Source organism: Ixodes scapularis, unplaced genomic scaffold, assembly GCF_016920785.2.
Source record: "Ixodes scapularis isolate PalLabHiFi unplaced genomic scaffold, ASM1692078v2 ptg000972l_1__unscaffolded, whole genome shotgun sequence".
Classification (NCBI taxonomy): Eukaryota; Metazoa; Arthropoda; class Arachnida; order Ixodida; family Ixodidae; genus Ixodes; species Ixodes scapularis.
The window spans coordinates 338-14,213 of NW_024610076.1; the positions used below are offsets into that span (position 1 = coordinate 338).

A 13,876-nucleotide genomic window follows, 5' to 3' on the forward strand; every position below is an offset into this window, starting at 1 on the left:
GTTCGGCCAATATTTGTTTTTGTTTTTGTTCGTTTCCATGGTTTTAACCATAGAAACGAACAAGACCGATTCAGCGATTAATTAATCAATTAAAGGGTGACAATTAGTCAGGCTAAAAGTTTAAATCAATGCCCATCGCTATTCTAAACACATATATCTTAAGTATTTACCTTATGGCCGCCGTTCAATGTTCTTAATATAATTAAACATCCTGATTAAAGGACTTATTTCCAGCAAAAGAAAAAGAAAACCAAATACTTCACTATATCCAAGACCAGTCTTCTTTTACGTCTAAAACTATTGCGTAGAATGTTCTCGATTTAAGAGACCCGCGACCCGAAGATGCAATTCGATTACAAGAGAAGATAATGTGACTATAACGGAATTGATTCCACATGTGTCTTACTGTACTCCACACGGTAATACGAGCGCGTTCTCCTGCGGTGTAAGCCACGTCCCCCAGTGAATTTTTCGTGGGTAATTATTTTGTTTAAAGCTTTTCTAGAATGTTAATACTGATATCTATATAACTGATAATACTCCAGCGTTTATGTCGATATTCTTAACAACATATGAAATGAACGACATAAAAGTGGTTACTGGGCCAGGCATCGGCCATCCGGCCTTGCACGTGAAACGTCTATTGACGAATTTAGTGAACGATATGCATCACGTTTATTTTGGAAGAACACGGAGACACGTGTTGCTCACACATTCACTGGCAGTACCTCTCAAAGCTAGTCGGCCTGTATAAAGTGGTCCTGGTGCACCACCATCTCAGGACACAGTTGGTCGACGGACGAGCAACCTGCGTGACAAAATATCACGTTGTTCTTATTAAAAAAATCTCAAACTCCTCTGGAAGAAAAAAAAGATGTCTGAATGTTCAAAACCCTGAAGGTTGAACAAAAACATGCAGGAGTGAAAAGTGTAGTGTAAACTGAAGAAACTTGAAAAAAAAAAATACTATACGTACATATAAACACGCCCTTGGTTATGATCATTGCTTCCCACACTTACGCGAAAGCGTAACTTGGTACCTTAGCATTTCCATCTAGATGAAACGCGAATATTTTGAGCCCTACCTAATTTTTTTTTTTTATAAGCCAAAGCGCTGTTTGCAAACAATCCCACAGAAGGTGTGGGCAACGCGCGTGCGCAGAAAACCGAATTTGGGAGGAGTGAAGCGTCTGCGCATGCGCAGGTACCGACAGCAGCGCCACCTCAGTGGCGTGACGTCAGTGAGTTGAGTCGGACCATGCATTTCATCCCTAGCCTTTAACGGCGCCCGTGGTATGCGCCTGTTTGGTAATTTGAAACTAATTTTTGGTTTAAAAGCCGGATTTCTAGTGCTACTCTTACGGAAAGGCAGCCACAACTCAAAACTTACCTTGAAAGTTTGTTCTGGAACAAAGTAGGAAGGTTTAGCTAGTATAACCCTACAGACGTGAATGATTATCGTATACCCGACTACAAATCATTGGCCTGTAAGCCTGTCAGCATGGGGTTCTTGTTTTCTCTTGTTTGTCGTCGTACTCAGTTCTGCTCAAGTCGAATATGTGACTGAGCGTTATATTGTCGCGAATAAAAATGAGAAAAAAAAAGTAAGACTAAAAATAACCGTTTAATGAGGTAAAGTTTTGCCTACACACTTAAAAAAAAACGCATCGGAGACGAGTGGGTGATTTCGTGAAGTAACCCGTTACCGTTGCTTTCATACACCCGGTAAGTTCCGGAATGTTCCGGGCCAGAATTAACGATGATAGCCCAAGAAGTAGGAAATGTCCAGAAGAGTACCAGATTATATTCAACAAAACAGTGATGCGCAGGGTTCAGACCCTGCGTCTCTATCGGAGCTACGTGCATTGCCAACTCCGTCACGCACGCGGCATTACACCTCCCCCCCCCCTAAGAAACACCGGCCCGCTGCTTATCTGAGGAGAGGCGAAAATGAAAAGTTATACTCCGCATAACAAAATGGCTCGACATTCTCAAACTTGTCACGATAACAGTACCGTCGAGTGCTCGATTGTGGTCATCATTGTCTTGAGAAGTTGGTGATTGTCGTAAGTCGCTGTCATACTCGCCTCCGTTGTTGGTGTTGTTCACAGCCGTCGGGCCGTCTTCGTAGTTCGTCACCGTCGTCGTAGGCCGCCAATGGCCTACGACGACGGGTGTTGCAGGCGTCATCGTCGCACCGTCGCAGGCGTCGTCGTTGTTTGATTTCGCTTGTCACAGCTCGCCATCCTTTAACCTGACTCATCGTGGTCGTTGGTAATCGTCGGTCATACTTGTCGTCTCAATCCATTTGCATTGGTAGTCATCGCAGTGTGCGTTGGTCGCCGTCTTTATATAAGTTTTGAGCGTAGATAAACCCAGCACCTTCTTCACCAGAATGTTACGGATTAAAAATGGTAGACGAATGGGGAACGTAAAATTAACGCTTCATTCACTCTCTTTATTACTCACTGGATGCTTTCTAAACATAAGTCATCTATACGATTCTTACGTAGCTGAAGACTACTTATAGCCAGTCTTAACAAGCAAGTGCATTCTATTAAATTTTTTTTTGTAAAACACTTCTAAAGTTTTAGCTGAAACTATTACTGTGGTTTATCTGTGTATGTCCAGTACCTAGGTTGTAGTAGCTTGTGCGCCATTTTGAAGTGCACGAGTGAAATGAAAGAAAAATACGGATCGACTAGATGGGATTTTGTTGTGTAACACAAAAGAGTACCGCAGTCAATACGAGGAGAGAAGCGACGACTCCCTATCACCAAATCCTTGCAAAAACACGATAGTCCCCGAGGCTTATTGACGTGCGCTCGTCATGTCCCCCCTTTTTTTTCTGTGTTGCCTCCCTCTGCAACTGGAACTCTATAATCCCTGCTAGATTAAGAGACAGTGTTTCGCGAGTCTTGGACATCTTATTATCACTCCATTGCCAATGAGATTGCGACATTTCCCGGCAAGAGTGCCGTAGTACGAACGATGCACGAAGGCGACCTAGTTAACATAATAAGCCACGCTAGGCATTTTTTTTTAGCTGTGAATGATTTTAGACTGGACATTATGCAGTTAAGATCCTTTTTATGTTATGAATGAGAAAAAAAAAAAAAAAAACAGAAGGCAGAAGAAATATCTTACCCATGAGTGCCAGCGATCGATCCACCTCCTCTCTCAGTATCGCGAGCATCTTCCTCACACCGGCTTCACCCTGAGCACGAAAACAAATTTCGATTACGCTTGCATTTTGATTTGTTTCTCTACGGAATGCAAGTTCGCCTGCTTCTTGTGCAAAGGTTGGTGTTGCCTCAGAACGCCGTCCTCCGATTGCCTCCGATTGGAAGGATAGTGAATAGACCTCAAGGCAGCTAGCGTTGAAGTCTACGCGCTATCCTTTCAGTCAGAGTCAATCAGAGCTCGGAGTTATGCACGTCGATGCAACCATTGTGCAAGAAGCAGACGACCTTCCGCTCCGCCTAATCAACTGGGAACAGGGAGTCACAAGCGATTCCTCGCCCTATCCGGTGCGCGCATGCGCGTGCAGCCTGAACGCATGTGCAACTTTTGCTAACTTTTAACCATATGGGCTTGTCTATTATAGCAGAGACCTGGCCGGGACAGATGTTTTTGCAGTTATATATAGGGTGACTACAAAAAATCTGGCGCTGTAAAAAGAGCCGAAAAAATCGACCCCTGCACATATCAATTTTAAATTTTTATGGAATGTGCATATACGTGACGCATTTGATCTGCTGCATATTCAGACATTTTTGCCATCTTATGTTTTCGCCATCTTTTAGTGGGTTACAGCAGCGCTCCATAGAAGCTCACATATTTAGCATACAAGTATAGCCATAACAACGAAACGTCACCATTGTAACAATTTGCCAAGTTTCTACTCCATTTTATGATATACCACTATTTTTGTACCAACATTTTAAATGACTTGTTAACCACAGGTTCCTCAGTCGAATAAACTTTTTGATGTCTTGCCACTACGCATATTATCCATTGTAGTCGGAGGGTACGGTTTGTTCTTGGTAATAAAAATAAGTTAGTTATTATTGTATAAATTAATGGGATCCATGTTCAATGTTACGGCAAATGATATGTAGTGTATAAAATGTGTTTTGCATCTGTGGAAAAACATATCTCGGAGGCACCTCACCCAAGACTTAGAGATACAGCCAAGCTGAAACGAGCAGAGTCTAAAAACACACACAAAAATACAAGATTTGCCCTTCGATGAATTAGATGAATTTATGATGTGCTGCATACATTTTGTTTTTTCTCAAAATTATTTTAATTTGTTCCTGAGCCAAATTTTTAAAATACAGTGGATTCGCTTTCGTTTAGATGTTTACGTTCCCTTACAGTGTTCTGCTACTGACATCAATAAAATAAAAAAAACACAAACAGCTGTTTCATATTATGATAATTTAAAATTATATGAAACAGTTTTCAAGATATGCTAGCTATATATTATTTATGTGATTAAAACACACCGACTTTTATTGTAAAAAATGTGTGCATTGCGATGAATAAACAATTTAAGTGAGGATGATTGTTCTTGTAAATTTAGCATTCGCATGTGCGAATTAATATGTAGGCGCGCCTAAATGTTTACATTAAATTAAATATCACACTAATCGGGCACACAACGAGCAAAAGAAATATATATGAAGTAGAGCGTTTTGTAATATCCGACTTCATATCTCAATTTTCAAAGAGGGCTGAAACCCAAGGTTTCGCAATATCACGGGCTTGAAATCGGTGGCCTTAAATGGTATATTTCGTCGCCAGTTGAGAACACGCTCGATCTCGAAACATACCCGGACATGGCGCGCGGGCCCAAATTTGAAATGACGAACGAATGCCTAAAAACCAGACTTGGACGTAGTTCAACTGCTCTACTCAAGTTACTGTAGTTTAACCACTTTTCTGAGAAATTTAGTAACTTTTAATTACATTTTTATTTCGGCAATTAGTAGCTTACTTTAATTACTTTTTTGAGTAACTTCTACTCAAGTTGCAAATTACCTTCGAATTTTAGTGGTTGTTTTGCCTATCAACAAACATTCCTGCACAAAGGAGATAAAATGTTGAAAGATCAGCTGATATTTGCAAAGAGGGGAAAGCATATGGCGTAGGAAAGGGGGAAGAAAATGGGTTGGAGAGTCCGAAACCCCCTAAAATGTTCACAAGCCCCCCCCCCCCCCCCCCCCCCCCCCACCCCCCTGCAACAACACTGCTACGAGGCGCGGGGAGCGAACAGACACGACACAAGAGAGGCCGAGTAACTGCGGAATTAGCGCCGATGGCTGGCGTTTCTTAGTGTCCCGAAGCTCAAGGAGACTTGACTCATTTGAAAAAAGGGCTGGTCCCCGCTTCTCCCCAACGCAGAAGCTCTCGCCCACTACAGGAGGTGTACACACTAAATCCTCACTCAAAGGAGGCAACAAAATGCTGCACCTGCTCTGGAACTCATCTGGTGCTCCCGTAGTTCGTGCTGTACTCGAAGAATCGTGTGATAAAGGGATACGCAAATAATACCTTTTTGCAACGCCTTTTCTTCTAAAACTCAGAATATACAGATCTTCAAAGATTCAAAGATCGTTCGAGAAATCTGTAGTAATTCCCCCAACGTTTTTATATAAAAAAGAATAAACAAGCAGTTTTGGGAAGTACTCTATGTACATGGTACTTAAAGTACTACTGTTTAGAAAAATTGTACTTTACTTGAAGTAAATTCTCTGAACGTGTACTTGTATTTTCTGAGGAAAGTAGAAATCTCGACTTCAATTTACGCTCGCCTAATTTGGAAACAGCAAATGGCGGTATTGTCGTGTGAAAACGCGCTCTTTCGAGACGTCATCGGGTTATTTCTCTGAGTGAAGTAATAGCGGCTGTAAAACCAATGGAAATAAGTGCCTTATAAGTTGATTGTATCAAATAGCTCGTCAGCGAGAGTGAAACAACTACTTTGCAGCGACTTGATTTTATACAATATTTGCTGCCATTTCCGTAAAAAAACGGATGCACCTCCGATTACACCTGCAGCAATGCATACCTGTTAAAAACACTGTATAGGGAATGAAAGGGCGTCATGAAAGGTTGCGTTAAAAGTGCGTCTACTTTACCTCGAAATATATTGTATTTATATAAGTTACTTCAAGTACATTGCACTCGGTGTACTTACTACTTTACTTGAAGTACAGTGGACCCCGAACTAAACGCCGCCACTGGGTTCCCAAACATTGAGCTCGTGTCGGCTACTTACTGTTAAATTTGTCACCAAAACGTTCACGACGCCTTCTCAGGTTGGGATAGAAATCGGGAACCCAAACATTCTTCAGATAGTTCAATCGGCCGCCGCAGGGACTGTCAGGAACGGCAAATGCCGTGGCGGCGTTAAGTTTGAGGCGCATTGGACATAACCTCCCATTTACTTTGTACTTTTCTTCAAGAACTTTTTAGATGTACTTTACGCAGCACTGTAAACAAGCAAACACTGTAAAAAAAGATCAAGCTCAGACAGTGCTAAACTTCAAAGTAGAAATGACACATTCACAGTACATCATTGACCAAACAAGCTAGAAAGTACAAAACGCACGCAGAAGCAGAACCAGCTATTAAACTATTTCTGTTAAAAAGCGAGCCGATTCATGTTTGGCGAGCACAATTTCGCTAACGAATCAAAACCTGTCTACTTTCTTTTTACCATAAAAAATGTAAAAGTAACTTCAAAAGTAATTAACTACTTTGTCACGGGAGTTAGTACTTTACTAAATTACTTTCTATCTGAGTAACTTCTACTCTACTCAAATTACTTTTGACGTCAATACTTAGTAACTTAATTACTTTTTTTGAGTAACTTGTACATGTCTGCTAAAAACCGTCGAAACATGACCACTTCGAGACAAGCTTTCTGAAAGATGGATCATTTAGAGGACTTTCCACAGCAGTAGCTTGTAATTAAAAGCCCAAAATTGTGTAATTAGTCACCACTTAAAAACTCGGCTGATCTCAGAACCTTCCTGGATGAGGCGCGGGCGCCTGAATTTGAAATAATGAATGAATGCCTGAAAACAGTCGTACCATGTCCACTTCGAGACAATTTTACTAAAAAATGGCTCACTTTAGAGGATTTTTCGTACCAGCAGCTTATAGTTAAGGGCCCTAAAGTTTATTCTTGGTCCGCGAGACCTATTAATACAGTAGCAAAAGTTTCGCTTTAATGTTCGCAATACGTGAAACCAAAAAATAATTGTTCTGTCGCTATTCACCGCATCGGCGTGAGTTGGCCCCGCGAGCGTGACGCGACTGCTCAAAACAAACCATCGCTTGGTGAGTTGTTATGGACGAATACATGAGACTATATTTCGTTCCTAATCAGTGAACGGTCAAAAATTGAACTTGGAATCTGAACGCCAGAAAAGAACTTATATACGAAGCCTAGACTTCACACTTACCACGAGAGAAATTTACGGAAAATCGACTGTTTCTGAAACATTTGCTACTGCAACTACCGCGTCTCGAGACGTCTCGAGGTGCCTCCTGCAGACAAAAAACGCATGCGAACGCGCACGGAATGACTGAAGCATGCATGCCGTCTGCAACGGTTTTCGTCTCGCATTTATTGAAAACATGGCAGCTCTAAGAAAGCTCCTCTATAAGAACTAATTGTATTTGCGTGCGATACGCGATACTGTCTGGCGAAAATCATCGCACGTATGGAAATATGCTGAAAATGCAGCGAAGAGAAGCCTTTAATCATCACGCAAAAAATATATCCTGCTGATTCATAAGTCTTTATTATGATCCTAAATAACGAGTCAGCTTGATAATAAGATCGGGTAAGTTGTATATATATATATATATATATATATATATTGTGAGGGTGAATATGATATATATATTTGAGGGTGATCTGTTGAAGAACAACAGTGATGGCTGCTAGAAATATGCATGAAGAAACCACCAGCTCGTGCAACACAACTGCGCGGGCTCCTTTTCGTCTTTTGCGACAGCGTCCGTCGTCGTCGTCTTCGTAACATTTCACCCCGGTGGTGGTATCTATACTCCGTTTCACCTTTTGTTGTACCGCAGAGAAAGCAAGAAGCGCGAGCTCACAGCGTTGGGAGCTGCTCTTGACGCACGAGAGCTTGTGCCGCCGAGATCTGCCTTAGAGCAAGGAGCTCGCGCTTGTAGCATTTTCTGCGGTACATCATAAGGTGAAACTGAGTATTAGCGGCGAGAAGTTTTAGTGGCGCCCTCATATGGTTACCTTTCGTGACGTCATTACCTTGCGAAAAGCAAGTTCGATGGTGTTTCTAATGAGCATGGTGGAACCTGGAAATCATTGCGCTCTTAAAACAACACTGCCAACACCGTCAAAATCGAAGTTCTTACTTTCCTCTTATTTCCGTCGATGAGAAATCCTTTGCTGACGTCACAGTCAGCATTTGGCCAATCGTGGAAGGCCGACCACAGTGACGCTTTCGATCGCGCACGTCGCCAATAGGGCCGGTCATCCGGCACTGGCGTGTTGGTTAGGTTGAGCAGAAGTGCGGTTTCATACGATCCACTTGAACCATGTCCTGGCACCTCGAGCAATGGTCGCGGGGCTGGGTCACGGGCACTACCTCGTAATTGATGTCGGAAAGGCAACGAACAATGCGGTACGGCCCAACGAATTTTTTAGGAGCTTTTCGCACATGCCGGTTTAGCGAAATAGTGTCTTGAGCAAGACGAGATCACCAACATTATAGAAGACTGGCATGTGAGTGTCCGCATGACGAAGGTGTTGTTGTTGGGACTGCAGAGTTTGCAGTCGGGGAAGTTGGCGGGCATCTTCGGCTCGGGACACGACGTCAGATGTGTAGGGATCCAAACAATTTTCCACGTATGGCAAAACAGTGTCAGGAGTGGTGAGTGGATCACGAGCGTATAAAAGATAATACGGCGAAACTCCTGTAGTTGTTTGTCGGGCGGTATTGTACGCGTAAGTGACAAAAGGAAGGATTGAGTCCTAGTTGGTGTGGTTTTCTTCAATATACATTGACGTCATGCTTGCTAGTATATAGTTTAGTCGCCTGCGGGGGTAAGCAGTTGTTACATGATGGATTGTACTTGCGAGTTGCTGGACTTCATTGAGAATTTTGGCAATAAAGGGCGTGCTTCGGTCACTTGTGGCTGACTGTGGAGCGCCATGGCGTAGCAGGATGGAGTTCAGAAAAAAGTTCGCAACTTTTCTTGCGCTAGCATCAGGAACTGGCTTCGTTTCAGCATAGCGGGTATTGTAGTCAATGGCTACAATGACCCATCGATTGTTGTTTGTAGACTTGGGAAATGGGCCCAAGAAGTCAATTCCAATTCTTCGGAAGGGGTGGCTAGGTAGTGAAAGCGAGTGAAGTGTTCCGGGTGACTTTGTCGTTGGGTGTTTTCTTGCTCGACAGTCGTGACAAGATCGGACGTATTTGTTAATAGCGCGATACATTCCGTTCCAGAAGTAACTGGCTCGAACTCGGAAATAGGTCTTGGAAAAGCCGAGATGCCCGGAAGTTGGGTCGTCTTGATTAGGGCGAATAATGTCGTTTTGAAGGCAACGGGAAATGGCAACAAGCCACGGGCGTCCTTGCGATTCATAGTTTTGCCCGAATAGCGTCGTCCCGTTGTGAAGCGCAAATAGACGCGCTATGCGTGCTGTGCGTTGAGGGGGATGTGGGTTTGTGCCACGAATATATTCAATTATCGGCTTAAGGAAAGGATCATCCAGCTGGGCTGTAGCAATATCAACATGGGTCAGAGGAGCCGTTGCGAGGAAAATGCGCGAGTCTTGGAGTGGAGAGCCTGCTGGAAGGGGGGTACCGGGACAAGCCGTCGGCATACAGGTGTTTTTTTTCCTGATTTGTAGAGGACGGTGAAATTGTAAAATTTTAATGGCGGCGTCACGCAGGCGCCGAATGCTTAGTGAGATCGGTCTGCTGAAGTTTCGTCGCTCGTTTCCAAATTAACTTTATGCCGTCGCGTATTCACTCAGAAGAACCATCAAACCCGCGAAGCCATTCTGTCGTTTGCTAGCAAGGCAAAACCGGTCGTTAAACTTTATGACGTGTTTTTATCATCGCTTTATAGTTCCGAGACTAGGAAACGTTTCCAAGACAAGATGTGGAGAAGACTCAAGGCTTACAAAAAAATATTTACTTTTTTATCAGGCAATTTGTAACCTCCCGTCGAGCCCCCATATGTTTATCCATAACACCGGTCCTGGAAACTATGTGTGGAGAGCAGCGCCAAGCTATGACGTCATCATTTACGGGGCCAGTTGATACCACGAGGGCACCACTGTATTTTGTGCCCCAGTAGACTTCCGGTAATGTTTTTATTTGTTTTAAGCAACGCACTGTGATTGGGTAACAAGATGTTCCTTCGAGGAGTTATTCCTAATACGTCTGTAAGGACCTGTGCTCATTGTAGAAAGTAGTAGAGCTAACATAAGGATGCAAAACAAAAAGAAGCAAACAAGAGTAAAACTGGAAGCGCCCAGATGTAGCCCATGCGTATGCCGATTTAAAGACTCTCCATGTTTTAAAAGTAGCACAAGGTGCGTCGATGCGCGAGGCACGCGCAACGTGCAGCCCTTGGGAGGATCGCGGCGGCACAGCGCAGCAGTGATTTCAGCTAGATTTCAGACGCCGTATTCTTTTCAGAATTGGCGCGCGGCAGGGGTTTCGAGCATTTCCACAACAATGAATTACGCTGATTCGCGGCGAGAAGTGTAGGTGTCGCCGCCTGGCGGAATCGTTTCACAACCTAGAGGAAGGATACTTTAACATTCTCTGCTGGTGCAAGCACGTGAAATACCTTTCTATGCACAATAAAAATTAAAGGGACCATGAAATGAACTTACAACTTCTGCCTTCTTAGCTTTAATCTTCAACTCAAAACCGAAATTAAAAATCACTTACTCGTGACGTGCTAGGGCACCCAATGCGAGGTGAACAACCTTCCAACCGTGCGTTTTAAGAACACCGTGGAACTTGTCATTCGCCAGAGAAAAGTGCCGTCGCTGAACTGGTTGGTCCACGAAAGCGAATCCAAATATTCGTCGACAAATTGATTGTTGACAAGCGCATGCCTTCGCACGGTAGAATGCTTCTGTCCAAAGCGTGAGTAGAACTCGGCTGACGTGCTTGGGCACTATTGACGCATCACAGTGGAAAGGCGAGGTGCTTTCAAATGGAAAGCATTATTAATAATATGAAGCTTTCATCCTGCGCCGGAATAGATGGGATTAACAGCAGGTTCTTAAAAAATTGTAATATGTATTGTTCAATAATTCTTTCAAAACTTTATATGCAGTCTCTTAACCATGGCGTAGTCCCTAGCGATTGGGTGGTTGGTAAGGTGGTTCCTTTACATAAATCTGGCGAAAAACAAAACCCATTCAATTATTGACCAATTTCTTTCACAAGTGTGCCATGTAAAATATTTGAACACGTCATTTACTCACAGTTGATAAATTATCTTGAAACTAATTACTTCTTCACAAGTTCAGAACATGGCTTTAAAAAACATTTTTCATGTGAGACGCAACTACTATCCTTCACGCATGATCTCCATAATTCTCTTGATAATGATATTGAAACCGAGTGTGTTTTTTTAGATTTCTCAAAAGCCTTTGACAAAGTTTCCCACAAACTCCTTTTTCATAAACTACAATCACTTAACATTGACTCCTGTATTTTAAATTGGATTCATGCCTTTTTAACTAACCGCCTACAATTCGTTACTGCTAATAATACAAATTCGTGTACTGTTCCAGTGACCTCGGGCGTCCCACAGGGATCAGTGCTTGGTCCGGTCCTCTTTCTTATTTACATCAATGATTTGGTGCAGAACTTGTCGTCTTCTATTTGCCTCTTTGCTGACGATTGCGTAATCTACCGGAAAATAACTGACATATCTGACTCTATTCTACAATCTGACCTTAATCGTATATCACTGTGGTGTCACCAGTGGCTAATGGAACTTAACACTAACAAATGCAAATCGATGAGAGTGCCACGGTGGCCGAGTGGGCTGAAGCGCACACCCAGCTCGGCGCGCGTGGAGCGAAAGCTCGCGCTGCAGAACAAAGGGATCCTGGGTTCGAGCCCCACCCCTGCCCGTTTCGATCTGGATGAGCATCGTACCGGCGTGCGGTCGTGTACCACTACTGCGTGGTGCACGTTAAAGACCCCAGGCTAGCGGTCGTACTGCACTGGCTAAATTGCTCATCTACACTGTAAACCAGTGTCGCCCCTACTGGCAGACCAACCTTACGCTGTATAAATCACTCAAACGTCCAATTTTTGAGAGTGTCACGTGCTCAATCCGTGTGTCATACTTATCATCTAAACAATAATCCCCTCGCTTCAGTGCCTGTTTACAAATATCTTGGTGTTCATATAACTTGTAACCGTTCTTGGAAGATTCATGTTGAATACGTAATTAACAGAGCTAACCGTATGTTAGGATACTTAAAAAGAAATTTTTTTCCTCGCTCCGTCTTCATTAAAACTAACCATGCACAAAACCCTAATCCGTCCAAAATTACAATCCGCTGCTGTTGTGCGGGACCCCGCTCACTCGTCACTAATTGCTCATGTTGAATCCATCCAAAACCGCTCAGCTCGTTTTATATTGAGAAACTATCATCGCACTGCCAGTGTTACTGCCATGAACAATACTTTAGGTCTACCGTTACTAACTCACCGCCGAAAAATCTTTCGTTTGTGTCTTTTTCATAAAATATTTCATCAAAATGTTACCCTTCCTCATAAACTAATTACTCCAACATTCTACATATCTGCTCGCATTGATCATAGCCATAAGGTTGGTATTCCAAATTTTAAAACTTCATTATTTCAATATTTCTTTTATGCCACAAACATCTATAGACTGGAACCACCTTCCCGCGTCAATTGCGAACATCACTGATATTGTTATGTTTAAAAATGCTATTACTAATATGTGCACTTTATAGTCAATATTTTACAACTCTCTCCCCTCTTCAATGTACTTACCTTGAGGGTATTTGAAATAAATAAATAAATAAATAAATAAGAAATAGTTCGCTATGTTTTTACATTTTTCGTACTGAAAGGCAGGCTTTTAGCTTTATACCTTCGTGTACTATTTTGTTTCTTTTGGAGCGCTAGACTATAATGCGGTTAGTAAATTTCCAGTCTATTTCATGCCAAAATTCATTTCATGGTCCTTTTTACAACATAACAGCGTGTGCGGCACGTGCACTACCCATAGTAAGGAAAACAGCAGCACCCCTTGTGAGCTTTTCACCGCGAATAGCTGGCGTGTCCAAACTTATTTGTAAGCAAACATCGGGAAATAGGAAATACAGTCGCGCTTGCTCAAGAATATCAGCCTATCCAAACCTTCGAACTGTCACAATTGGAAACACCGACTTAGTTTGACGTCCAGTTTCAAGATTTAGGCAATATGCACTCCTCCGTTCGTTGGATAGGTTACCTTTTCTAAAAGACATTCGTACTATTTTGCCGATTGCACATGACCTCCAGAGAATTTTTGGCTGTTAATTGGACTCTGTTCATTTTACTTTTTTTGTTTGTTTTTGTTTTGAAGTTTGACATCATTTAAACATGCGTCTATGATACAAATATATTGCATTAAAATGTCCAATTAAAAAAGAAGTCAGGTCATTTTGTTTGAGATCGTAGCGCATTAAATGCTTCTGTGTTTCGCATCTTTCAAAGCAGAAAAATATCTAACCAGTCACAGTTAATTGCAGAGTTTTGCTCGTACAACGCTTAATTATAAAATTTTAGTTGTCTTTTCTTTCTTATGT

General features: G+C 42.5%; 1 protein-coding gene across 1 annotated transcript in view; it reads right to left on the reverse strand.

Annotated features, from left to right (window-relative positions):
- Positions 1 to 737: 737 nt before the first annotated feature.
- LOC120841573 (hydroxyacid oxidase 1-like) overlaps positions 738 to 13,876 on the reverse strand; it is a 30,670-nt gene continuing 17,531 nt past the window's right edge. The window contains exons 7-8 of the mRNA XM_040212485.3: positions 3,148 to 3,217; positions 738 to 808 (exon numbers count right to left, since the gene is read on the reverse strand). Of these exons, the coding sequence (XP_040068419.3) occupies positions 738 to 808; positions 3,148 to 3,217 (141 nt within the window). The remainder of the gene's footprint in view (positions 809 to 3,147; positions 3,218 to 13,876) is intronic.